Source organism: Melanostigma gelatinosum (assembly GCF_949748355.1).
Source record: "Melanostigma gelatinosum genome assembly, chromosome: 10".
Classification (NCBI taxonomy): Eukaryota; Metazoa; Chordata; class Actinopteri; order Perciformes; family Zoarcidae; genus Melanostigma; species Melanostigma gelatinosum.
The window spans coordinates 14687710-14712892 of NC_136643.1; the positions used below are offsets into that span (position 1 = coordinate 14687710).

The following is a 25183-nucleotide window of genomic DNA, read 5'->3' on the forward strand; positions in this document are numbered from 1 at the left end:
CACCTAAAGTAGACAGGAGGAAAAAAGAAAAATTCTGAACTCTGTGTGACCTCCTTATGAGACACCCTGCAGTCAAAGCTGTAATACGTGAACACTACCTCCTCCACGACATGCCACCAGGATTTTGAGATGTATACACCTTTCTTTGTGAAGAAATACTGAAAGTTGTTTGTGTAATCACAATAGATCACAACATGGGTCTGGTTTTGACTACAATTTTAGGTCTAAGTTAAGCTTTAGGTGGATTTTTTTAATATTCACTATTATTTCAACAACAAACATACAATGTGACACTGACATAAAGAAAATATTTTGTAAAAAAGATTAAAAAAAAAATGTAATATGATAACAGGATCGCTGTAAAAAACGAAATCGCATTTTGTTTTGTATCATTTTATTATATACCGAGCATATTATAAGTTAAATCTAAAACAAATTCTCAAGACAATGGACCGTTGATTGAGGGGTGTTTGCAATGATTTTATCACTGACAGTATTTTAAAACAAACAAAACACAAAATAAATTTACTGTTAACACATTCGTCCATTGCCTGCTTTACATTATGAAATAAAAAAGACCTAGAACACATCTAAACAAAAAACACAATTTTTGTTCTAAACAAAGGCATTGTAGAGTTGACTACAACACTTACAATAGGCAAAGCGTCATTAAGGGCTTTACTCTGAATGTGCATTCAGGGAAAAGAAAGCAGTTTGCAGACATGATGAACAAGAATTGGAAATCTAATTTTGAAATACAAAAAATGTTCCCTGGGGCTCCACCTGCAGGATTTCTATTTTCTTTGACAGATGATTGTGCTGCTAGATGCCATATCTGTCACACCAGAAATTACATCTATCATGTTGGTCTATTTGTCTTGTGATGTTAGCTTTGTAATAACAATATGGGCCTCATATAAAATAAGATAAAATAAGATAAGATAAGATCTAAGATAAGCGAGAACAGAGACTGTATTGTCATCCATCCGTGCAGCACACAGAGGAACATGATTGTGTTTTCCTGGTCCGTGGTGCAAAACAAAAAGAAGGAATGAGGCAACATTCAGTCTCATCCAGGTGAGAGCTGGAAATAAAAAAAATAACTAAACTATAAATAGCATGAATACCAAGCATGATATACATCAAATTGAGGATGGACACAACATAATTATAATAAACACTTAACACACACACATGTAGTTTATGTTGTTAGCATGATCTGTGGCAGGCCAAGATCACTATAAAAAGTATTCAAATCAAATACACACTTTAGTAGATTGAAAATTTTTTGAACTTCACTAACTGCATCAGACAGTCACTCCCCCAAGCCCCGCCCACAATCCCGGAACAGGAAGTACCTGCGCGTTTTTGCTGCTGACGTTGGAGCTGTACAAAGTGACGATGGCGTCCACAGAGCAGTCCCTCCTGGACCTAACAGATAAAGAAACCCGAGAGAAACTGTCGTTTTGGGATCGCCGCACCGATGCCATGGCTCCCCTCACGGAGAAACAAATGGACGCTGTCCTGGAGATCCGAGCCGCAGCTGAGACGCTCTCTGTCCCGTCAGAGGTGAGCTGTGACTCCCGGGGAGCCAGCTAGCATGCTAACAGGGTTGCTAACTTACTTTCCTAACGTCAGCGACACTAGCTAACCTAAACGTGCCTCTGTGTGAACTCAATTAAACCGAATATTGACGTTTACATGTCACGGAATGTTAGCTTGTAGGCTAACTAGCAAGCTTGCACTTGTTCTTCGCGACGTCAAGCCACGTCAGAGTTAAAGAGCCCCGCTTTGTTTTGCAGTTGCCCATCGAGGACTTGTGCAGCCTGTCGTCGCGGTCCTTGCAGTCTCCCTTCATAGCGACGGTGCCCGCGTCCACAGAGGACGTCCTACTCAAGGGTTTCCAGATGCTCGATATGGGCAACGAGCGGATAGAAACCGCACAGCAGGTGACTGTCTTTGCCCACAGTGAACAGTGCTGGAGCCAGATATACGTGCTGTATCACAATAAGCTGCATGTTTTTAATACGGTGCCAACTTGTGTTGCAGTTCTTTGCCTGGTTTGCCAAGTTGCAGGCAAACATGGACCAGGATGAGAGCTCAAAATACAGGTGCATACATGTTTAAGTGCTTTACTCCACACTGTACAGGATTGTTTTGGCCATATGCTTGTTTAGAGGAGGCTTAGAGTAAGCTTTTTGAAAGGGTTAATCAGAAACAAACTACTTTGACAGGGTAAAGCAGTGTTATTACAGTTTATATACATATATCATGACAAGTCAACTTAATGTGCTTTACATTCAAGAGCTATTTCGTCATCACACACCCAAAACCCATCATGAACTAGCCTGGTTCCAGACTCCTGAATCGCTGCCCAAATCTCAGATTCAAATACATTGAATAAGAGGAAATAGCATTTTAGTCTGATTTACCAGGCTAGGTAGTTATTAACCACAGACACAAGCATGCACAGACATACACCAAGTAACTAATCATTGGCAGACAAAGAAGATTCAAGTAGGCTGTGTATTCTACGGAGTATGACTAAAACTACAAAAAGCAAGGCTGAAATCTGCTGCTATGCTGCTCTATATGGGCTAAAACGTTTCTGCTGTACTTCTGGTCACACCCCAATAAGTGGTCAGAAGTACAGCAGGAACAGTGCGTCAAGTTGTCTGCTCAGCGTTAAAACATTGTCACGTTGCTCTGCAAACCTGTAGGTATAGCTTCACTGCATCATCTTCTCTTTAGCACACGGATGATATTTCTGCTTTCCCTTTAGGAAAACCAGAGATGATCTAAACTGCTACCAGGAACAATGCGACGCTATCCTGACCGATGTCAGTACCGCTCTGGCGCACCTGGACTCCCTCCAGAAACAGTATCTGTTTGTGTCCAATAAGACCGGCACCTTACACGAGGCCTGCGAACAGCTCTTAAAAGAGCAGGTAAGCTGCCCTCTGTTCTATCTATCTGTTAACCCCAGGCCACATAAGGATCTGAGGCTGAGACTTAAATCAATAGAATATGTTTGAATTGTAATGTCACTGAATGTATTTTTTCTATAATCCAGGAAAGGCTTAAGTACTAAATATTGGCAAACATGAACCTCACTCCAAAACCCAGGAACTACAGGATTAGCTGTGTAATTGTGTAAAAGTACCTGTGGTAACACCAGAAGGAGTCACCAGAGATGACTGTAAACTCCACTATCTAGTTCAGAACAGTGTGACATAAATACAAGCGTGTCTGAATTGCTAGCAGGCATTCAGCAGGTTAAAAAGAAATCTGTGCGCTGCTCATTCCTTCTGTGATATATTTCATATCTTATTGGCACTGTTGTTTCATTATTGTTTTCACGCTGAAAGATGCTGCTCATGTTCATAAATAGATTGGACCTTTTCGAGGAACTTGAGCTGAATTGAACGTGAACTGAAATTAAACTGTCATGTTGTATTATGTCAGCTGTGTTCTCTCTCTCGCTCTCTCTCTGCAGTCAGAGCTTGTTGACCTGGCAGAGAACATACAGCAGAAACTGTCATATTTTAATGAGTTAGAAAACATAAACACGGTAGGTTTTTTTTCGGTTATCTACACCTTGATATCTAAATCTATGCATTGTAGATGATGTACAAGTTGATTGCTGATTAGATATTAATCTAAACCTTAAGCTCATCAATTGTTAAAAACATTGTTCTGAAGGATATGGACATCAGCTACATTTCCTACGTAATTATTTCTAAAAAGTTTAATAAAATGTACTCGTCAAATATTGTTTCATCTCCTAAAACTTTCAAACATCAAAGTAAAATCCGTTTTTAACGAGTTTACTTTGGCTTCGTTTCACACAAAGGAGACATTTCTGGCAGTGGTAACTGCCAAATGAAAATAGAAATGTTTTGATTATAAATCTGGAAAACTATAATTGTTTATGTTTGGAATTACTCTGAACCGAGCTTCTTCTTTGTCTTTGCAGAAACTGAACTCGCCAACCTTGTCTGTAAATAGTGAAGGCTTTATACCAATGCTGTCAAAATTGGATGACTGCATTGAATACGTTTCTTCAAATGTAAGTTGCCGCAAATCTCATTTTATCACCAGCAATAGCATAATTAAACACTAGCTGGTTTAATGCCTTTTGTGTAATTTATGCATATTTATATACCACTGGGAAGTATAAACGAAGACGACTGCAATATAATGTTGAACTGATGAAGCTGTATTATTTATGCATGCAATATATCATATGTGATCACGATTAACGCTGCCTTAACACTTGGTTAATCTCTGTTAATTGCAGCCCAATTTCAAGGACTATCCAGTTTATTTGGCCAAGTTCAAACGATGTCTTTCTAAAGCGATGCACTTCATGAAGATCCACATCGTTAACACGATGCAGCATCTCACAAGCCAGTTAACCAAAAGGGTAAGGAAGAGCCACATGTCCTCCTCCTCCTCCGAGGCCAACAATGGTGGAAGGGAGGCAATCCCACTGAACAGTATGCGTGTCTGGTCCAATATCAATAATTTATTGAATTGTTTTGTCTCCCCCAGGATCCAATGGGCTTGACCAATGCAGACAATGCCTTTACACTGTACTACGTTAAGTATAGAGCAGCTGCACCTAAAGTTAGAGTGAGTACACTGACTTTATCCATGGATCATTTTCTGTGATGTACGGTGTTTTTTATTGATATTTTCTCTTTTTTTCAGTCACTGATTGAGCAGATAGAACAGCGAGCAGAGAAGATTCCTGAGTGAGTGTTGGCATGTCTCCAGATTAAAGTACAAGCATTCCTGTTGTGTTTTGTCCCCTGTGCTAAATGAACTCATTCCTCCTCATATTAATGTGAGCAGATACCATCAGCTGCTCGATGAAATCCATCAGTGCTACCTCGACCAGAGAGAGCTGCTCCTCAGTCCCAGCATTACATCCACCATTACCGACCTGACCAACCAGAACAGCAAAGACCACTGTGCTCTGGTGAGGCACGACGTGTTTAAAGCACAACTGACCTTTTTAGAAATAAGGTGACATTTCAGCTGATGGAGAACGCACAGTATGGCCCCTCTGGGATATTTTTCGGGAGTGTGGGTGCAGACTCAAAAGCTGTGCACATGATGAACGAGGTTGTGCACAGCATGCATCCAACGCTTGTACTCTTGTTGCGTTCACAAGTGAATTACTGTGCAGTCGACTCATCTATAAAGCAGTGCATTCCTCTGCTGTTTAAACATGTGACTGACCTGAAGGTTGGCCCACTAATTCATGGTAAAATAGTTTTTATTCTAATTTGATACTTCAGAAATCATTTTGCCACCCAGACAGACGACGTATTTTGTCGCTGTGGTATTTAAAAACACTGCTAATTGGCTTGATGGGGACTTAAAGGTCAGAGTTGCGTACAACAAATGTCACACCAGCGGCACCACCTGTCCGAGATTTTTCCTTTTTAATGAAACTTGAAAGGTTATGCATCTTGTTAATGATTGCTGTAATGGGCGCCTGCATCATTTATGTGGGTGACTGTGTTTGCTTGTTTTGAAGTGGAGCCAAAGCAAAGTATCAGTCGGCTCTGCAGCAGGTGATCATTGTGTTGTATTTGTGCAGGTCCGCAGTGGCTGTGCCTTTATGGTTCACGTCTGCCAGGATGAACACCAACTGTACAACGAGTTCTTCTCCAAACCTACACCTACACTAGAGTGAGTAGCGCCCGCCTCTGTAGTATCAATGAGAGTTCACAGAGAGTTGTAGTTTTTAATAAGCGAAACTGTTTTTTAACAGTTTGCGCAATTATTTTTATACTTTACTTTACTCCTTAACTTGAAGGAAAGCCAAAGCTTTAATTGAGCAGAAAGTATAATTTTAGACTGCTCTCAGATGTACAAAGTAACTAAATGGCATTGAATCTTTGACAGCGAGCTGCTGGAGAGGTTGTGTCTGTCCCTGTATGATGTCCTCCGGCCTCTAATCATCCACATCGTCCACCTGGAAACCCTGTCTGAGCTCTGCAGCATCCTCAAGAATGAGATGCTGGAAGACCACGTTCATAACAATGGTAGGTTAGAGCTGTTGTTCTCGTCACTCGTCACATGGAGTTTTAACTGTTGAGTTACTAAGATGCAGCCGTGCTGGAGTTTGGGGACTGATGTAGTACCGTCAAGTTTGCACACCCCTCGACTTTTGGTCGCAATCATAAAATATGTAGAACATGTACGAAATCCAAAGTGCAAATCCAAAACTCCAAATTGCTTTTTTTACAAGGGTTATGTACCGGAGTCCTGGAAGTTACTACTCCCAAGAAATAGCCTGATGCATAACCCCCAGGAAAACAGGAATTTGTAGATTTTACACTTTACAGATTAAACAAGATACAACATGTTCATTAGTGAGCTTTAGAGGTGCTGGTAGGCTGATGTTGTTCCTTTGAAACGTCCAGACTTCCTGGTACAGCACCTTGCTTGTTCCCCTTCTCCTTCACCCCACACACTGTCTTATCATCTTCACACTTAAGACCCAGTGGGACGTGAGACCGCGTTGTGATTTTGATTCAGGTTCAACTGTAAACTGACCTCTGAGCTCTTTCATTTAGCTACTCAGTTGGAGGCCTTTGATACGGTGGTGAAGCAGATGCTGGAGGATGTCCAGGAGAGGCTGGTCTACAGGACTCACATTTACATCCAGACCGATATCACAGGCTACAACCCAGCTCCAGGGGATCTGGCCTATCCTGAGAAGCTAGAGATGATGGAGGTGAGTCTTGTGAGCTCATTTTCTCTTTGTAACATCTTCAGAAAAATTGTGATCAGTTTAGCTTCTACTCCAACCGGCTTTGCAGAAAGTGTAACTACAGCTGCAACTCATTCATATTTTCATTACCTGTTAATGTATTGACCATTTTTAGATTCATTGTTTTGTCTTTGAAATGTCAGAAATAGGGGAATCTGGCCGTCGAAAGCTCCCAGAGCCTCGGCTAATTGTTACAATGCTTGTTAAAATGTCCGACATAACAAACACATTTATCTTAATGCTTTGAGTTGAATTAAAGTCAGTTGAAGCTTTGCGAGGTCTTCTCGCTGTTCAATGTCTGCACATGTGGTTAAATACGACTTTGCGTCTTGACCAATGTTTCACATCTCTTGAATGTGTCTCACGTACCCTATGACCTGTCAAATATCAAGTATTTTTCTTTCTTATAGCAAGTTTAATTGTATTTCATGAAAAACTTTTAAAAACCTGTAGCTGTCTTATTGAAGCAAAGGAAAAATAGTCACTTTCCGACACGTAACACTTTCCATCTACAGGTCCTTGAAAAGCATAATTCATTATGTAAATTCAAGGTCTTGTTCTTCGGGCTTGTGAACATATCGTATCTTCTAACTCTTGCCAATAGAGAATTGCTCAGAGCTTGAAGGAGGAGCAGATGAAGCGGATGTCACAAGAGTCCATGTTCTCTGATGTTCAGCTTGAGGATGCTGATGGTAGAAGAAACAGTAATGCTGGTCCGTGTGTCGCTTTGTTTTACACACGCATACACACAACTTTTGGTGGTGTATTTGTTGCCTGATAGCTCTTTTCCTCCTTTTGTACAATGAATACAGGAAATGTAGAAGCATCCCGCTTACAGGCGTCCATCTCCCCTGCTGATCTGCACGGCATGTGGTACCCTACTGTCAGACGGACGCTGGTTTGTCTGTCCAAGCTCTACAGATGTATAGATGTGAGTGTCCAGTTTTTATTTCACTTATAGTCTCCTATCCTTAAATATGGCAAGATGTGTGACATGTAGTGTATTTTCCTCTTTGCATTTCTTATTCCTGTGTTCCTTCCTGTGACTTGGTCTTTTCCCAGAGAGCAGTCTTCCAGGGTTTATCTCAAGAAGCCTTATCGGCCTGCATCCAGTCCCTGCTCAAAGCTTCAGATATCATCCTTAAAAACAAGGTTGGCACATATGGTTAGGAGTAGAGTATGGTTTTATATTCCTACTGAAATTTTCAGAATTGTATTATTTTAAGAACAGCTGGAGATGAGCCATTCTTTTGACATACAATAAGATCAGTTCCCTCTAAGATTAAAATGTGCTCTGTTACTTAAATTCCTCCCTGCTACCGGCTCCCTAACTAAAGCAGCTGGGATGTCATTTAAAGTTTATTTTAATGGGTGCTTTATTATGCTCTACAGAGTGTTCAGCAGACCATCCTTTATTTATGGTCTTTTCTCACCTTCAAATTTGCTGTCTGTCTGTGCTAACTGGCCCGTTTCAACCTAACACTTCAAATTAAAGCAGCAGCAATCTCAGAGGATGTGTTCCCACCCCATGTTGATGATGTCTTTTTCCAATGTTTTAGTCGCTAGCTGAGCAATAAATGGTTTCAGCTGCCTTTTTCTTCACGGTTATATCCCTTTCCAGCTCTGGTTAATCAGCAGTTATCAATTAGACATATTCCCTTAACGTCTCTAAGCTTGTGCCCTTTATGTTCCCTGTCGCTTGGATAGTCAGCAGATGCCCTTTCGTGTTGGCAGCCTGCAGTGTGGATCTAACCGTGTGCTATGACTTTCCGTAGACGCAAATAGACGGGCAACTTTTCCTGATCAAGCACCTGCTGATAGTGCGTGAACAGATTGCCCCATTTCACACCGATTTCTCCATCAAGGAAATCTCACTGGATCTGAAGAAAACGCGAGGTGAGACAATTAAAGGTGGAGGGAACATTGGTGTTCAGCTCCATAAAGCCAGTCATTACATTCGCATGCTCATTAAGCAACTTCTGCCTATCTCACGCACCGGTGGCAACAATTTATCTGGAAATTACAGTGTAATCCGACACCATAATGTACATTAACCGATGGCTCACAGGGCAGATTTTCCTCATGTTACCCTCATCTCAGTCAGGGTCATATTTAATTCGTAGCACTAGAGGGCACTCTACTTCTACACCAGCCAAGATTTAATCTCTGCTTTGTGTGAAGATGCTGCCTTCAAAATCCTCAACCCTAAGGCTGTTCCCAAATTCTTCCGATTTAACAGTCACAACGCCATACTAGAATTCCTGTTGGAGGTAGTGTTTTTCTTTTTTCTTTTGCCTATTTTATTAAACCTACCGTACACTTTATGTGCTTTGATAAGCACCCTGTCTCAGAGAAACGGCACTTGATCGTACTAAACCCTTCGTCTATGTGGCCCCCAGGGGACACCAGAGATAAAGGAGCACTACATTGACTCTAAGAAGGATGTGGACCGGCACCTGAAGTTCAGTTGTGAGCAGTTCATCCAGCAGCAGACTCAGATCTTCGTGGGGAACCTTGAGGAGTTTCTCACCAAGGTAACCGTGCAGGCAGACTTTGCCTCAGGCAGCGATTGCTCATCCTGACCTTCGTTTTTACAACCTTTTACTTAAAAAAAAAAAAATGATTTGCTCATTCACTGATCGCTGAAGGTCTTGGTACTTAAACGACAACTGAAGATAAAATGGCTGTCTTTCATCTAACCTATCTAATTATATTGCTAGGTAGTGTATATGTGTGTGTGTGTGTTTTGATTTCATTGTGTTGTGAAATCTTTCACTGCAGAAATTGTGCTGAAATAATTTGCTGCTGGTCTTTTATTTCTACCCACCTCACTCAGTTATTTATTCATGAAGTAAACACTACTCTTTGTCTAATTCGAGACCGAGTTGAATTTACCAAATTGTCATCTCAGTCACTTGTGCTTCTCTGCACGGCTTCTAGTAACACCAGTACCAATTAAGTCCTTTCAGATTGTAATGTTTTGTTTTGACTGCACTCAGGTTGCAGCTCTTAAAACGATGGCTATCCAAGGTGGTCCCACGTACAGTCTGTCTCAGCAACCTTGGGCACAGCCGGGTAAGAGCTGTCTCAGGAAGCACCGCGGGCATCGTACTGTAATTCATCAAAACCTGTGTAGCGCATGCTAGAGGGCATGTCAATGTTTTCCCTTTAACTGCGTGTCCTTTTTTCTCTTTTCAGCAAAGATCAACGATATAGTGATGACTACCTACCGTGTGATGAAGAGCAAGCTGCCAAGCACTTTACGGAGCATGTCCTTGTACCTCGCCAATAGAGACACGGAGTTCATCCTTTTCAAGCCCGTCCGGGTGGGTGGTGGAAACGCTAGCTTGTAGCATGTGCTGCACAGCTCAAATACTTCTTTCATGCAGTATTTAAAAAGCAGGAATCTCCTGTGTGTGTGCAGTCAAAGATCAAATCAGTAATTTTCTTAAATAATCAGAGGTTATTGACATGCATCAGTGAGAAGTACATTTGTGTTTTTCTCCCCTCGTAGATATTGAAAGTGTAGGTCTGTTGTGCAGCGGTGTGTGCCGACATAACCATGTAAACAAACCTCTCGCAGCATCACAAACTGTCAGTGACTTGTATTTATTCACTGTAGCAAAAGACCTGTCAATCAGTTTGGGTGGGGGGGCATACAGTCTCGGGCTGAACCCTTTTTGTTTACATTTGGCTTCACGTTTGTTGCTTTAGCTCTAAATAATCTGTGCGGTTGAACTCTTAATAGAGACATCTTTGTGTGTACTGTTCATCAGCGTGCCAGGTGAAGCTGGATGAGAGGGGAAACTAAATTCAGCGGTTGACATGGAAACAAGATAGTGAGGGGGACACAGGCCAAATGGAAATGTGGTATTAATTTCTCTCTGAGCACTCTGCTCTCCAGCACTCAGTAATAGGATGTCTTCTCCCACAGAATAACATCCAGCAGGTATTCCAAAGACTGCACGCCTCGCTTCAGGAGGAATACAGCGGAGAAGACCTTCAAATCGTTGCATGTCCGTCGATGGAGCAGGTACAGTGCTGTCGGATCGTAACAGCCCAAGGGCACCTGACATGGTTGTAATGATAACATCCAAAACTGCTGAGGGCAACTTCGGTGGAGAAACGTTAAGATAACGTGTGCCCGCTAAGTCACGGTGAGCACTCATCATTTTTTTTTTTACTTCTCTCTTTCAGATTAACCTACTGCTGTGTGTGAATAAGTAATGCCCAAGTTCGGTGTTGGCAGTGCTGGTGAAACACCCTCTGGATAGCGATGGGATGTCGCTACTCCAACCAGGAGCTGTGAGGCTGAGTGTGCGAGATGACCAGAGAAGCTCCACCTGAGCTGCAAGCTGGACTGGGAGCGCTGAATTGATGGCGAAGAAAGAAATAAAAAAATAAATCCTGCACGAGACCAAAGACTCTCTGAAAGAAGCTCAAGCAGCTGCTTCAGGTATTCATCTTGAAGTCCATAACTAACTGGGAAGTGGAGGGTATGATTATGGTTACAGAGTTGATGATTTTGTTGAAGGTGGGTGTGTTGGGGTGGATTCGTGATCACAGTTGCACACTATGGTGGGGTGATGTATTAATAGTGTTGAGACGAGGACACCTTTGGTGTGCAAATAGAGCCACTGAAGGGTCTTTCCTCAGCCCGGTAGCTATTGGCCAGTAAGGGGGATTTTTGTTTTTATTCAGATGCCTAGATTCCCTGGATTGTTTGGAAGAATAAGAAAAAAAACGCTGCAAAAATCGTTTATTCCTCTATTTAGAAATGTAACAGCATTGGTTACATTCAGTAGCATCAGTGGCCTGATGTGCTACAGGACTCTCAGGTCCAACAGGTTTTCCCTTCTGATCATAGCAGAATCCACTTGTCGTTCTTTACTTGTCCTATGTGTTCTTAAAGATTCTTCTCGTGAATGTTTTTGTTGTTCTGTTGCAAATATGTAAAAAAAAAAACCACAATGACATGTTTTATACTTTTTCCTTTTGTACATAGGTTGATTGCAACTAATATGCTTTTACTCCATTGACCGTGGCAGTTTTGCACTGTATGATTCATGTTTCCTAATGGTCTTCGAAGAGTTAAAGAAAATGAAGCAGGGCACTGTGGCAATGTGACATTTGCTTTAGTGTGCCCCGTGAATAATGATGTGTACAGGTGTGCTATTTATGAACACACTGATTAAAAAAACAAAAGGTTAATGATGTTCTTTGATTTTATTGCGTGAAAGCACTCTGTCATTGAATTCTAATTCTCTCGACGATAAAGTAAGAGCCACGTACTGCACACAAATGACAAACTGCCATTCAAGGACATCATGGGTCTCCTTGGCAGACTGGTGCTGGTTCACTGGCAGCTTCCGTCCTCCCATCTGTGAGACGGGCATTTGCTGGGGTTTAACCTGCCGGTCTTTTGATAGTTGGTGAGGGACTGGATGTTCTGGAGCAGGACGTCGACCTCTGCACTCTTCTGCTGCAGATACTTCTGAAGCGCGTCGGGCCCCGGCAGCGTTAGACCTATGCCTTGATTCAACTGCAAAGTAAAGAAGAATCAATGATTTTACCTAAAATTGGGTCGACTTTAACTCATCTTTTGTATTTCTGCGGTTATGAATATTGATGCCACAATAACCTACTTTTAATTTCGCCCCTATAGCCGCACACTACGTTTGCCAGAGGTAAAAGCGATGCCGATGGGCTCTTGGGATTGGATGTGGGTTTTGATGTTAGGGCTCAGTGTCAGGCGGAAGGGCTGGTAGGGCGGAGCGTGATGCTGATTGTCCAACCAGCCCCACTGTTTCTTCAAATCTCCTGTGTAAGTGCCTCCCTGTGGAGTCAGATTCACCCTAATAAAGAGAAGCAGCTTGTGAACAAAAAGCCCTTCAGGGGTTTCATTCCTTCTCACGGACAGATTGTCTGCTGCCATTTTCATCAATGAAGAAGTGACACGAGACAAGTTTCTTATTTACAAAATAATCTGATGATTTGATGTTGGTTACATTTATGAAATGAAATGTAGGGAATGATTAAACAATCAATCATACCAAATACAGCCGTTGTTATGATAGCAGGTGCCCTGTCCTCTGCTGGTGAAAAGTGCCTGAATGTGAGGCTGCAGACGTTTGTCCTCCAGGGCCACCACACAACCTGGTGCAGCAGAGAGAAGAATGGCAAGCCTTCCTGATGGTTGACAAGTGGTGTTGTCCTCTGTTGAACCAAATAACGGCATTATTCATCAATGTAGTCTTCTATACTCTCAGCTGTAGTCAAGATAGGACGTTCTACAGTGATTTACCTTCGCTCCAGAATTGTTTCCATTGAAAGAGAAAGTGTTTTTAGAATCCACCATTTCTGTGTCATCGTTGATCGGACTGCCACAGAAATCGTGGATTCTAAAAACTCTTGATTGATCGTGTAGGGCGGCAGATACATGTTGTTTGTGTCCTGTAATGTAGTTAAAGGTGTTCCAGCACGGATGAACAAGAGGGAATGATACGTCAATTGGATCTGCATGATGAATCTGTTTGTGATAGATGGTGCACGGTGTGTAACCTGCTTTAGGGGTCTGACGATCTGAGCTGCTTTCAAATTGCAAACCTTTCAAACTGCGGTTCATCATGTCAAATGTAGCATCAGAGATTCAAAGGCATAGACCTTTAATTTGAAAACCGTTTAATGGTGAAAGCCAATAATTGAACAGAGCGATCCTGACCTGTGATCTTTCTGCCTCGCCGGGTCTCTGTCAGTCACGGGCTTCTTAGTCATAACCACTGCTCCCTCCAGCAGCATCTCTGACGACTTCCATTCCGCCTCACGGCAGAAAAATTGACAGAGAGCGAGAAAAAGAGTAGTGTAAATGTCAAAATGCTACAAAATTCTAAATTTATATTTATTATTACTCTTCTATGGAATCACACGTTAGCCGAATTGTAACATCTAACCAAATAAATTCTTAATGTAAAGTAGGTGATTTCAATTGGTTCTTGGAAAAATGAACTTGACTTAAAGAGTGTCCAAAAATAAATATTCAATTTGCTCAATGAGTCAAATTCTGATCTCATCAAATAATCAGGTTGGCCAAATTGGATTAGTGAAATTCAGCAACATACAAGAGAAAAACTGAGCTACCCAGGATCCTTTTCCCTCTTGTGTTTTAGACAGCTGTTTGAAATGCTGAAAGAAAATTGGATCCATTCAGGCAAGATTGCGTAACTTGTGAATTTGTAAACTCTTAAAAAGAAAAAGAAATAGACATCTACAGACATCTACTTAGGCACAGCTGTGTTTTGAGCTAGATGCTAACATCGACATGCTAAAATGCTCACAATGACGATGCTTTATTTAGCATGTGTGATAACTACCACATTCAACACCTTAGTTCAGCATGTTAGCATGACAACATTTGCTCATAAACATAGCTGAGACTGATGTGAATGTCATAAACCACAATATTTAGACACATTTAAACTTGGATGTGGGGAAATTCAGGAGATCATCAAAGTCAGAAGGATTCGTCTAATCTGCACCAAATTTAAAAACAATCCAGCCAATGCTCATCCAGATATTTCACTCTGAATGACAAATGTCAACCTCATGATGGCACTAAGAAGACAATCAGAGGATCCTTCATCCACGGGTCTGCGAATGTCTGTTCCCAATTGCGCGGCAATCATCCAGTAGTTTTTGAGGCATTTCAATCTGGATGACAGACCTTCATAGCCATGCTGTTCGTATGGCTAAATATGCCACTATAGGGTATACAAACCACATAATCTCAGATGGACTTTGTTGATAGTTAAATGCTATAACGTTATTGCATTTCAATTTCCAGGTTAAGTATTCATAAGTGGATAAATGTCACAGCTTGATTATAAGATTCAAATGATCATGTTCTATTACTTGCGTCCACAATCACCTCAAGTCCCAGCTGCACACATTGTCACTGAATATCTTCATTCAGCAAAATGAGCAAAGTCACTTCTTTTTCAGTTCCGTCAGTTTTTATTTGACATGAGCATGTCACCATATCAACAGTAGTGTTAGCTGCTCTCTCTCTCTCTCGCTCTCGCTCTCTCTCTCGCTCTCTCGCTCTCTCTCTCGCTCTCTCTCACACTCATCTCTTTTGGGCCAACACTGTTGGCTATCTGATCACTGGTCACCGGTGGTTTCTTCAGCTGCTGGCAGCGAATGTTCCTCACAGTGTGAGGCGACTCCTTTGATGACTCTGATCCTCTTGAGAATGGGATCTGAAAATGTTATTGGAGGAGACTCTTATTTCTTTAAACAAAGAAACTCACATGTTCTATCTCAAAAAGACACTGTCACAAATACGTAGTGTCCAAATATTCCAGTTAATGAGGTATTCAAAAAGCATGTTACTGTCTAGGCATGTTTTGAAACAAGCAGCAGTGACAGGCAAGTCGTGATACAAGACATTCGCAGACTAATTGCGTGTCCCATAAATGTATTCATATTTATCGAGAAGAGGAAAAAGAATCAGTTTAAAAGGGGCGTATTCCTCCGTACCTTGTCCAGATTAGTTAAAGACTCCTCCGTTTCTCCTTGGCAGGCTGCGGGAGTTTGGGGAGTTTCCTTGCTGAGCGAATCCAACGCTTCATTATCTGGGGATATCTCCAACTCAGACTTCATGTTTTTAGGAACGCTCTGAGGAGAAAAAACAAAGACGCTTCATAATTTATTCACTTCTTTGAGGTCTTTAACTTGTGCTTCATGTATAAATCAAAACCATGTCTCTGGATACCATCTCATATCTACACATCGTCTAATATCATAGACAAGGAAATGAAAACTTCAGTATTTCTTTGGCAAAAATATTCATCTCTAAAACACACAAAAAGGCCTCATATATGCTAATTGAATATATTCACCATTTGTCTGAGGTCTCTCCCCAAAGTGTGTTTCTAATGTTAGTTGAACACATTTTTCAGAGAAGCCTCTTCTACTCGTATGTGTCCTCGCAAAGCTCTTTTTTTGTCAAGGACATCATCACTACAGTTGACAGAAAGAGGAGGGGTGGAGGGGGGGGGGGCTCATTGTGAGTTTGTCATTGTTAACCATCCTCTGGGTATTGACTGCACCTTAATAAACCCACATATGTGCAGGGGGTGGATGCAATAATATAATACAACCCAGTACAACTACCCTTCAGTAAGCACTGGCTACTGTATTGGAAGCATACAGATGCTGATTCAACTTCATGTTAAAAGAAGGCCTTAAATGGATCCATATTGAACTCTTCTCGATTCATCAACCTTCTAAAAGATGAGACAATATCACTTATGAGCAAGATTTAAGTTTTGTGTGTCTCGGATCTCCATTGGTTGCACTGCCTCGTATCTACTGTTCATGATGCCGTCGCTAAAGTCAATTTGTGGCATTTGTCTTCCAAACCTCTGTTTGTTTACAAGTCCGGGACTTGTTGCGGAATCCATCTCAGTTGATTCGCCCGGCGAGTCAAGTGTTAAAATCTCCATCGCCTTGATTTTCCGTTACTCTTTGTGAAACAGAGCGTTAGCAGAGAAACCACTAATGAATGAATTAAAACATGTTTTTTCAATCAGATAAAGAATATTTTGCTCTGAGTGTAACATAGCAACAGAACAATAAGCGACTGCGTCTAGAAACCGTACTGAGGTTCTTCAAAATACGCCTCTTCATTTATTTGATTTATCTTCTTTCATAGCTCTCTACGCTGCCATTATGTTCAGTTGTTCAAAATAAGCCTTTTATTGATCCTCAGAGGGGACATTCAGATGTTGCAGCAGCACAAGGACATACATAAGTGCAGTTTAATTGTGAAAAGTAAAAAAATAAATAATTAGAAGTATTTCAAATAAAACTTTAATAGATATAAAAATTGAAACCAAGAGCAATTTGACTCAAAGTTACGAGGCAAGCAGTACACATACAATATGAGCAGTGTTGTACTTAAACTAATGGGAAATGGTTGTGTGATTATTCTGTGGTCATGACATTTCATTGCTGATCATATATACAGTATGTGTTTTAATGATGTCAATATTTATTTTTTTCATTATCATTGCAAACCTTACTGTACGTAATCATGCCAATAAAGCGCATGTTGATCTTGACTTTGAGAGAAAAGGAGGGAAAGAGAAAATTATAAATATCTCTGTACGGTGTTTTCACCATCTGCAATTGCTGTAAAAAATCTTAAGTGTAAGTGTTAATCAGCCACACACTCGCGTCAAATTGCTGTATGAGCTCCATAATTTAGAAGTCTGGGAATAACGCAAATTAACAGCCCTCCAATGGGCCATATATAATAACTAGATAATGGATGTATATAATTACAGTAGTCTAATTAATAGACTGGTGAAAGAAAGTTACCATGAACTGAAAATGCATCGGCAAACAAAGATTTTTTTTTCAATTTACACGCACTGTTGGTGCCTTTGACACACATTAATATGGTGACAGAAACACTTTGTGAAGTATGCCACGATGTATTCTGTTTTAATAAGGGATGCCAGTAATGTTTATTTATCACAAGAATCCTGGAGTTATGCCTCTCGGTTTCTCGCAGCCTTTACTTCTTCCTGAATGACTACTAAATAACGACATAAAACCCGCAAACTTTTGGCAGACAACAACTATATCAATTGATTGAAAATGTATTACATTTAAGTAATACAAAGTTATTCCTGACATACGATAAGAAGTTGCAATAGATGGAAATAATACTACCCCTTGAAATCTGTATATTGGTAAGCTTTACGCTGCAAGGCATTGTTCTCAAATGCATTTGCAAATATATTATGTTACTTCCTTAATGAATATAATTTGAATGTCTAATCAGAACACCATCTTGATCTCAGGCAATGTTTGCTCATAGGACCCAACGGAAGCCTTTCCTTAGAAAAAGCTTTATTAATGCAATATGAGGATCACTTTAGGTTTGGTATTGCAACACATTTCTGACTGAAGGGTTATTTATGTGATAATACATTAACAACAATACAACACAACATGCATGTGGGCAGATGATCAGTTGTTTAAACTACTGTTTGGTGTTTGTTAGTGACTGGATTTCATATAAATGCCATGAAACCGCTAGTTAGGTTTGATGGGTGTGTCAACTGGGAAAATGAGCCTGTTGATGATTTCGGATTAGATTGTTGATGGAACGGTGGACGTTAACATCTGTGTGTTTGTTAAGTGTCTGTTGCTGCAGGCCGTTTTTGGGCTCCTCTCAAGTAAAATATATGTACAACTTGCATCTTTCTAAAACCAAGGACAACAAGTTGCTGCAATAACAGTGTAGCATTGAATCCATCACAGCAGATCTTAAGGAAGGAAGAATGATATCTGGAGAAATGAACTTGTTGCGGGTGATATTTTAGATACTATGTTTAAGGTATACAACTTGGGCTTCTTCCCTGAGAGTTTTTATGTTCTCAAAACCAATTCACCAAATCTTCCTTTAATATTGTTTCTATAAATCTCAAGCTTTACAGTCTGAATGGAACCGTGAATGATTAGAAGCACCACCAGATACTCAAGAGGTTTTAAATAATATAAGGCTATAAACTGTAACACAAGCTTTTGGCAATTCTGTATTTCTCTCTTAATTTACATGGGCCTTTATCTTTTCGGGTGACTTCTCCTCTTCCATTTGTCCACTAAGCCGCTGCGTCCGGGCAATGAAACGGTAATGTGGCTTAATGTTGCTCATGCTTGAAGAGGGGACATGCAGGTCTGCATCTGGCCAAGCAGAGAGTAAATCTCTGAGCTCTTCATTTGGATATATCTCTTCAGAACGTCTTGCCCTGGCTGGTCATGGCCCTCTGGATAAATAAACTGCATTAAAAGAAGAACAACAAGAGGTCCCCCTGTCAAAACAATTGTAATAATCTCTGCACATATTGCAAAACATGAATGAATTGAATGTTATTTTCTGCATCGTTTGTCATGGAGGCTCCGATAATTGTCTTGTGTACGACAAAGAGAAACACAGACAGTAAATCACTGCAAAGGCGTTGAAAGTGCATTTATCAATACCCACCTCAAGCTCTGACCCCACATTGAAGCGCACGCTGTTTTGCTGATATGCAAAGGTGATATACATGCGCTTTTGTGAGTGTATGCGCACACTCATGTGTGGGCCCAGGGCTAAGGTCAGAGGCTTGAAGGGAAGGTCATGCACATGCGGGTCACAACGATACAACCAATCCCAGCGCCTGCACAAAGCTCCTGTCTCTCTGAAGCAGAGACCTCCAACAGGGGTCAGATTCAACCTTCAGGACCAGGGTCCAGATGAAACCATGCTCCATGGAAACCTGTGAGGAGAGGAAGCACAAGGACTCCGGGGAAGAGACAAAATCAGTGCTGTGCATTAATGGTATCGGTAATAGGATTAATAATGTTAACAATGAAGATCGTAGTAGGTGTCAGCAGGGCCATGGCTGGTTGAAGAACCAGTGTCCAGATAAAACTGCTGTCATCCTGTGAGGCGAGAAAGCACAAATACTCCGGGGAAGAAGTAAAGTTAGTAATGAGCATTAATGGGACATCAATGCATACAGACGGAGGTGAAGAAGAGGAGGAGAGAGGTGCTCAGTGTAGGAAGTGCCCCTGTAGTTTTTGCCTATACCAGTTTGTCCATGGGCCGGTCCAAGGCAAGCCAGAGCCAGCCCTAACTATAAGCACTATCAAAGAGGAAAGTCTTAAGCCTACTCTTAAATGTGGTGAGTGTGGTGAGAGCTGGTTCCACAGAAGAGGAGCCTGATAACTGAAGGCTCTGGCTCCCATCCTGCTTTTTAAGACTCTAGGAACCACAAGTAACGCTGACTCACTGGATCGCAGCTCTCTAGTAGGGCAGTATGGTACTATAAGCTCTTTAAGGACTAGACTTGATAAAAACTGAAAAAATTCCGATAAAAATTCTGAATACGGACCTGGGGCCCGGTACACTATAACAAATATAACTGGCTGTATTGTTTTCCAGGCTGGGTGTGAAAGACTAAGAACCAAGCTTTCAAATGAGTTATAGTCTAGTTTAGGTTTAGGGTTTAATAATAGGCTGGAGTCAAAGATGGCTGCTACTCCACCTCCTCGGCCGGCGCCTCGAGGAATGTGAGTATTGATATGACTTGGAGGAGTTGATTCATTTAGGCTGACATATTCATCATTACTCAGCCGGGTTTCAGTAAGACAAAATAAATCAATATGATTATCCGATATTAGCTCATTTACTAGTAGAGCTTTAGATGACAAAGATCTGATATTTAAGAGTCCACATTTAATTATCCTATTTTGTTGTACTGTTGAGGTAGTTTTAACTTGGATTAAGTTATTTTGTTTCACTCCTCGATCGTTTATTTTTGATTTAATTAATTTCAGTGGCCGTGGGGCAGACACAGTCTCTATGTGGTTTTGCGTGAGTAACTGCTCTAATGGAAGCTCAGAGGAGTGTGTAAGACTGCAACTCTGCTTCCTGGTCTGAATTGAGGCCTTATTTTAGTAAGTGATCATAATAGCAGTTATTATGGAGTACTACTTACCACATCATTCCATTGGGATGATAGCATGTGGCGTGGCCGTTATTTGTGAACATGCCTTTGATGCTGGGAGCTACGTCCTTGTCCTCCAAGATGATGTAAGTGAAGTTAGCAGCTTCTGCAGAGGATATTATTATGGCTGCTTTCCTTTGTCTATTAAGGCTCATTAATTAACACCGTGCAAATCTTTTAGCAAAAACAACAAATGTGTACCCTCTATTTAAGTACTCTGACCAAGTCCGTGATCTTCAACTTTGTGCACGTCTTAAAAGGATACTCAACATTACCTGTTCCATCTGGACATAAGGTGAGGAAACATTTCCCACTTTTGTAGAACTTCGTAACTACTTCTTTGCACTGTGATGCAAAACAGTCCAGTTGGTCATTACATGTCTGGTAAATACATTGGTAATAAAACACTTAACAGCTATGTGATTTTGAAATCAAATATTCAAACATACCTTTGGCTCACCATCTGTCGTACTGGTATCTAGCTGAGGGATGTGCTGCTCATCATTGATATTGGGAATCTCTTTTGACGGGCTGGAGGACATCGTATGTTTGCTCTCTTTATGGCCTGAGCGATAAAAGGAGAATATATATTTTGTCAATGACAAACATGACATTTCTGCACATTTCATTTCTTCATCATTTGTACTAATTTGACAAGGGCCCCAGGTTGCATGTACTTACTTAAGTCCATCTTCAAGTCGTCTTTTTTTAGTTTTTTTCTGGAGTTGCAAACATCTCAGCCTACATCAGAAATTTTTATTATTTTACGCAGGAGTGGGAAAAATGTGCAATACAATGCCAAAACCGGAAGGGCATAACAATCGAATTCAGATACCACCTCATATTTCATGCTACTGCAAACACAAAGAGAAATACCTCTCTTTCACGGCATACAATCTAATACCAGCAATATAAACAAACAGTACAATTGTATGTCCTCGGCAGTCTTCCACTCAATCTTACCAACATATAAAATGAATGTGGAAGGGAACAGGGCATGCATGTTGCTCACCTTTCCTTTGCCTGTTCTTTAGCAGCTTCCCTCTCTTGAGGGTTCACCTCAATCTTCCTCTCGGACTCCATCTGTGCCAAGTTCTCTCTCTCTCCCGATATGAGCTCTCTCATTTGTTTAGCTTGCTTACAAATGGAAATAATTGTGTCAAGGTTAGCTGAACAGTCATTATTTCTAATGATTTTATTTTCAATTTCTTGTTGGAGGTAAACAAGCTGCACTCACCCCCTCAAAAAAGAGCTGCTGGTAACAGTCAAGGTGAGCAAGGAGCACATCCTGTTTAGATTCAACCTCTGGAACCTACAGCCTCTGATATTATAGGAAAATGAAAAAGGCTATCGCTGTCATTTCCAAGCACTATGGGCAATATCGAGATACAGGACTAAGTCGACGGTACCTTATTAACACGAGGCGTTTGTTTTTGCTCTGGCTTGTATGCAAGAAGACGAGTTGGAGCAACACAAGGATCATGCTCCAACTCTGGCAACATTTCATTCCCTGGCTCCTGATGTGAATACAAGAAACCAAGACTTGCACAAATCGTTGGATGAATAAGCAACATTATAACCTATATGCATAAACGCATCCTTGGGAATTTGTTTTAGAGGGCTTTGCGATCTGTATGTTGCTCATGTTGTAACGTCTTCGTCGAGACAAGTTTGAGATTTTAGCGGTGGTGACAGAAGTACTCCTATCTTAAAAGCAGGGTTGGAAGTAAAACATTATATTTACTATTGTTACTCAAACAAAGTCTTGTTTTTGTGTAGGCCAATGTTTAAAAATCTGTAAAAGTATTGAAATGATGGAGTATGGTTGTCATTTTTTAACCTTGACATATTTACAAAAAAAAATTTGTGACAATAATCCCTGATGTTACTGCAGAGAGATGTTTTAAATCTTTGGGACTCATTTTAAATAAATCAGCTCGTTAATTGTAATTAAATAATTGTATATACCGCTGGTTACATTAAACTGTAATAATACATCATTTATTTCGTGATTATATTTTTTATAAATAATTTGAATCGTGAAAGTAACTAGTGACTAAAGTTATTATACACATAGTTGAATAAAGCGTACAATTATATATAGAAGTATAAAGTAACATAATATTGAATGAGTACTCAAGTAAAGTACAAGAACCTCAAAAAGTACAGTAGTTTTACAGCAAAGTAAATTACTTTCTACCTTCACATTTTGCGTCGTATTAACACAATTGCGATCACTTGACTATATATAAAACACATTCTGCCATGAGCAGGTTGCCACTGAAGAGTCAGCGATAGTCTTTCTCACCACCTCTGCCTGCAACAACTGGGGATCTTCAATTTCCTTTTGAGCTGCACAAAAGAGAAATAATTGGGAATTTGACAGATGTCTAAGTCATGAGAGGCAAGAGCGGGCATGAACAGCTGACCCCTTCGCACCCAAATTGATGACATGGCTTACCTTGACAGCTGAAAGAGATTCTCTGCTCCACCCACTCCCAATCTGTCTGGGTCTCAGCGCTCACCAAAGTAATGAATCTACCATCCAGTGCGAGTACCTCCATGAACTCTGGTGGGACCGGTCTGCACAATAGAACAGGGACAAGAGCAATGCTTTACCAGAAAGACTATACTCATCTTTGAGCTACAGTCATTTATTTGTGTCCTCTTGGGGGAAGAGGAACCCCGAAACAAGCTGGCGAGACACAGCTGACATTATCATCTCATGAAGTCTTGGCAGTCCCTTCTTTAAAAATTCCGCAACTTTAGCAATAATTTGAGTCATTTGAAGTAACGTGTCTGGTCACCTGATGACTGTAAGTCCAGTTCAGCTCTGTTTTGTTCTTTGTCATCTCTTATGGAAATATCTTCTGGTTTTACCAGCTAGTTAGTCACACACTATCAGTCTGCTGTTTGGTGCTGGCTAGGTGGCGTACAGTGGTTTTATGAGGGTTTTGTAGAAAACAGCTGCCTGCTGAGCTATAAGTATGCATAAAAGGTAAGAGACTACATTTGAGCGAGATACATTTAGTGGATGCTGGGATATAAATTACAGATACCAAGTTTTTTTTTGTTCTACTTAATAAGCTGTCATTATGCAATTTAAGACTGTGTAATATTCTCATTTTAGTCCACCTTTGCCAAGTGTAGTAGACTCAACCATCCGTGTATTCGAAATAAACTGCATTTGCTTCAACAATGCCACTGCAGTAATGGTGGTTTTAGGGAGCACTACACATAAATCAGATAGCGGCGGCAGCGGTTCTTTTTTTTTCTTCCTTTTTCCTCCTGCAGACTGAAAAGCTTTTTAACCCGTTAGACCAGCCAGACCAGCAAAATGTGATTACGTGACAATCAAAGAACACTGTAGACCAATTAAGCATCGCAGATTGGTTTCTGATCAATGTTGCTGCATATCAAACCAAAATACTACAGGAGATTAAAGTGTAACCATGCAGGTCAATGATAAGGTCCCTAAAGAAGACACTGACATTTTATTATTGTTGTGATTACAGAACTTTCAGTCATGCAACTATTGTTAATTTCCTTACTTCTCTTTTTCTGTAGGCAATGTACTGAAGCATCTGGGTTCTGTCAAATTGCCTGTACAGGGGGAAGAAACGTAATAATGAAGAGTACATTGACAGCCTGGCTGACAGTTGTCATACTTTAACATCCTAGTCAACCAACTCACTTTTCTGAATCAGTTGTTCTTGTGGAAGCACGCCAGCACAAAGTTTTCCAAGGTCATTTGCCGCTAGCGGTGCAGAGATTTGAATGTTCAAAAGAGAGCTGGGGTAGTTGTCGGTTGTGATGTTAACAAGGGGATCTTTCTGGTCGTCACATGTCTCCTACTCCTCCGGGCTCCTCAGGTTGTCATAAAGCTGTCGAGGGGAGAAGTCACCTTCTTTAGCACTCTCAGGAGATGCAGAGGCAGTAGGATGGAGACTGACTCGTGTTTTAAAAAACGTGATATGTCAACTGAAGCTGAATCTCTGGAGGACACTCTCTGAATATTGCGCAGTTCCATTTGTATCATTTTCTGTTATTGTTCAAATGCAGCTGCCTGGAAGTATAGTTTTGCATCAAACTCATGGACATCCAAAATGTCATATGGTTGCAGAATACTTTCTTCATGTTCCCATTACATTCACAAATGATGACTTCTAAGATTAGTGATGGAGACTCTGTGCCTTCAAGCTAAAGAAAATCATCTCTTCACGAAAATAGACATTTCGATTTTGTTACATTTAGATTTGGAAGTCCAACTCGATACAGACAACTGTTTAGTGGTAAGAGTGGGAAACAACTGTAACATAATATCCCTACTGAAGCCTATAAAATGATCTCACTCTGTGATAACAGACAATACACTTCAACGCCATCCTTTCATTGAGGATGATGCAGCAAGGGATGTAATTACAGTCAGTCGTGACAGATCGATGACTAATGCTGACAACAATACCTTCGTCTATAAAACCATGATTTCACTCTGCTGGCTTCTAACATTTACAGCAGGCGCTGCAACAAAGTAGCAGTAGAATAGTCCTTTGTGTTGGACATACAGCCTACTTTAAAGGTATAGAGACTCATTTCATACAGAGTTTTCATCTAAAGGTAAGCTGGTATAATTCAATGCACCTTATTATGGCAGTGCTGTCTATTTACTGCTGCCTTTTGATCGGTAAATTAAAAGAATCCTTTACCTCACCTGAATACTTTGATGCAAATCTCAAGGCTAAGATGCTGTGCTAATTATTTTCACTCGAATATTTTTACATTTCAGGGCTGGTGAAAACCAATTCGGGGCCTTTTGAGGAAATCATCAACA

At 40.7% G+C, this 25183-nt stretch overlaps 1 protein-coding gene across 2 annotated transcripts; it reads left to right on the top strand.

Annotated features, from left to right (window-relative positions):
* Window positions 1-1377: 1377 nt before the first annotated feature.
* On the top strand, window positions 1378-11957 carry cog3 (component of oligomeric golgi complex 3). Of its 2 annotated transcripts, XM_079277608.1 has the most exons (23): window positions 1378-1569; window positions 1803-1949; window positions 2050-2111; window positions 2783-2948; window positions 3497-3571; window positions 3977-4069; window positions 4301-4426; window positions 4555-4635; window positions 4714-4757; window positions 4858-4984; window positions 5612-5703; window positions 5920-6059; window positions 6594-6754; window positions 7395-7503; window positions 7603-7721; window positions 7853-7942; window positions 8566-8686; window positions 8972-9060; window positions 9190-9324; window positions 9790-9865; window positions 9989-10116; window positions 10725-10823; window positions 10988-11957. In XM_079277608.1, the coding sequence occupies exons 1-23, from the start codon at window positions 1402-1404 to the stop codon at window positions 11015-11017; spliced, it is 2478 nt and encodes an 825-aa protein (XP_079133734.1). In that variant the 5' UTR covers window positions 1378-1401; the 3' UTR covers window positions 11018-11957. The 2 variants fall into 2 exon arrangements, 1 of the variants encoding a protein (XP_079133734.1); XR_013772321.1 differs by lacking the exons at window positions 9790-9865; window positions 10988-11957 and having other exon boundaries at window positions 1402-1569.
* Window positions 11958-25183: the final 13226 nt, after the last annotated feature.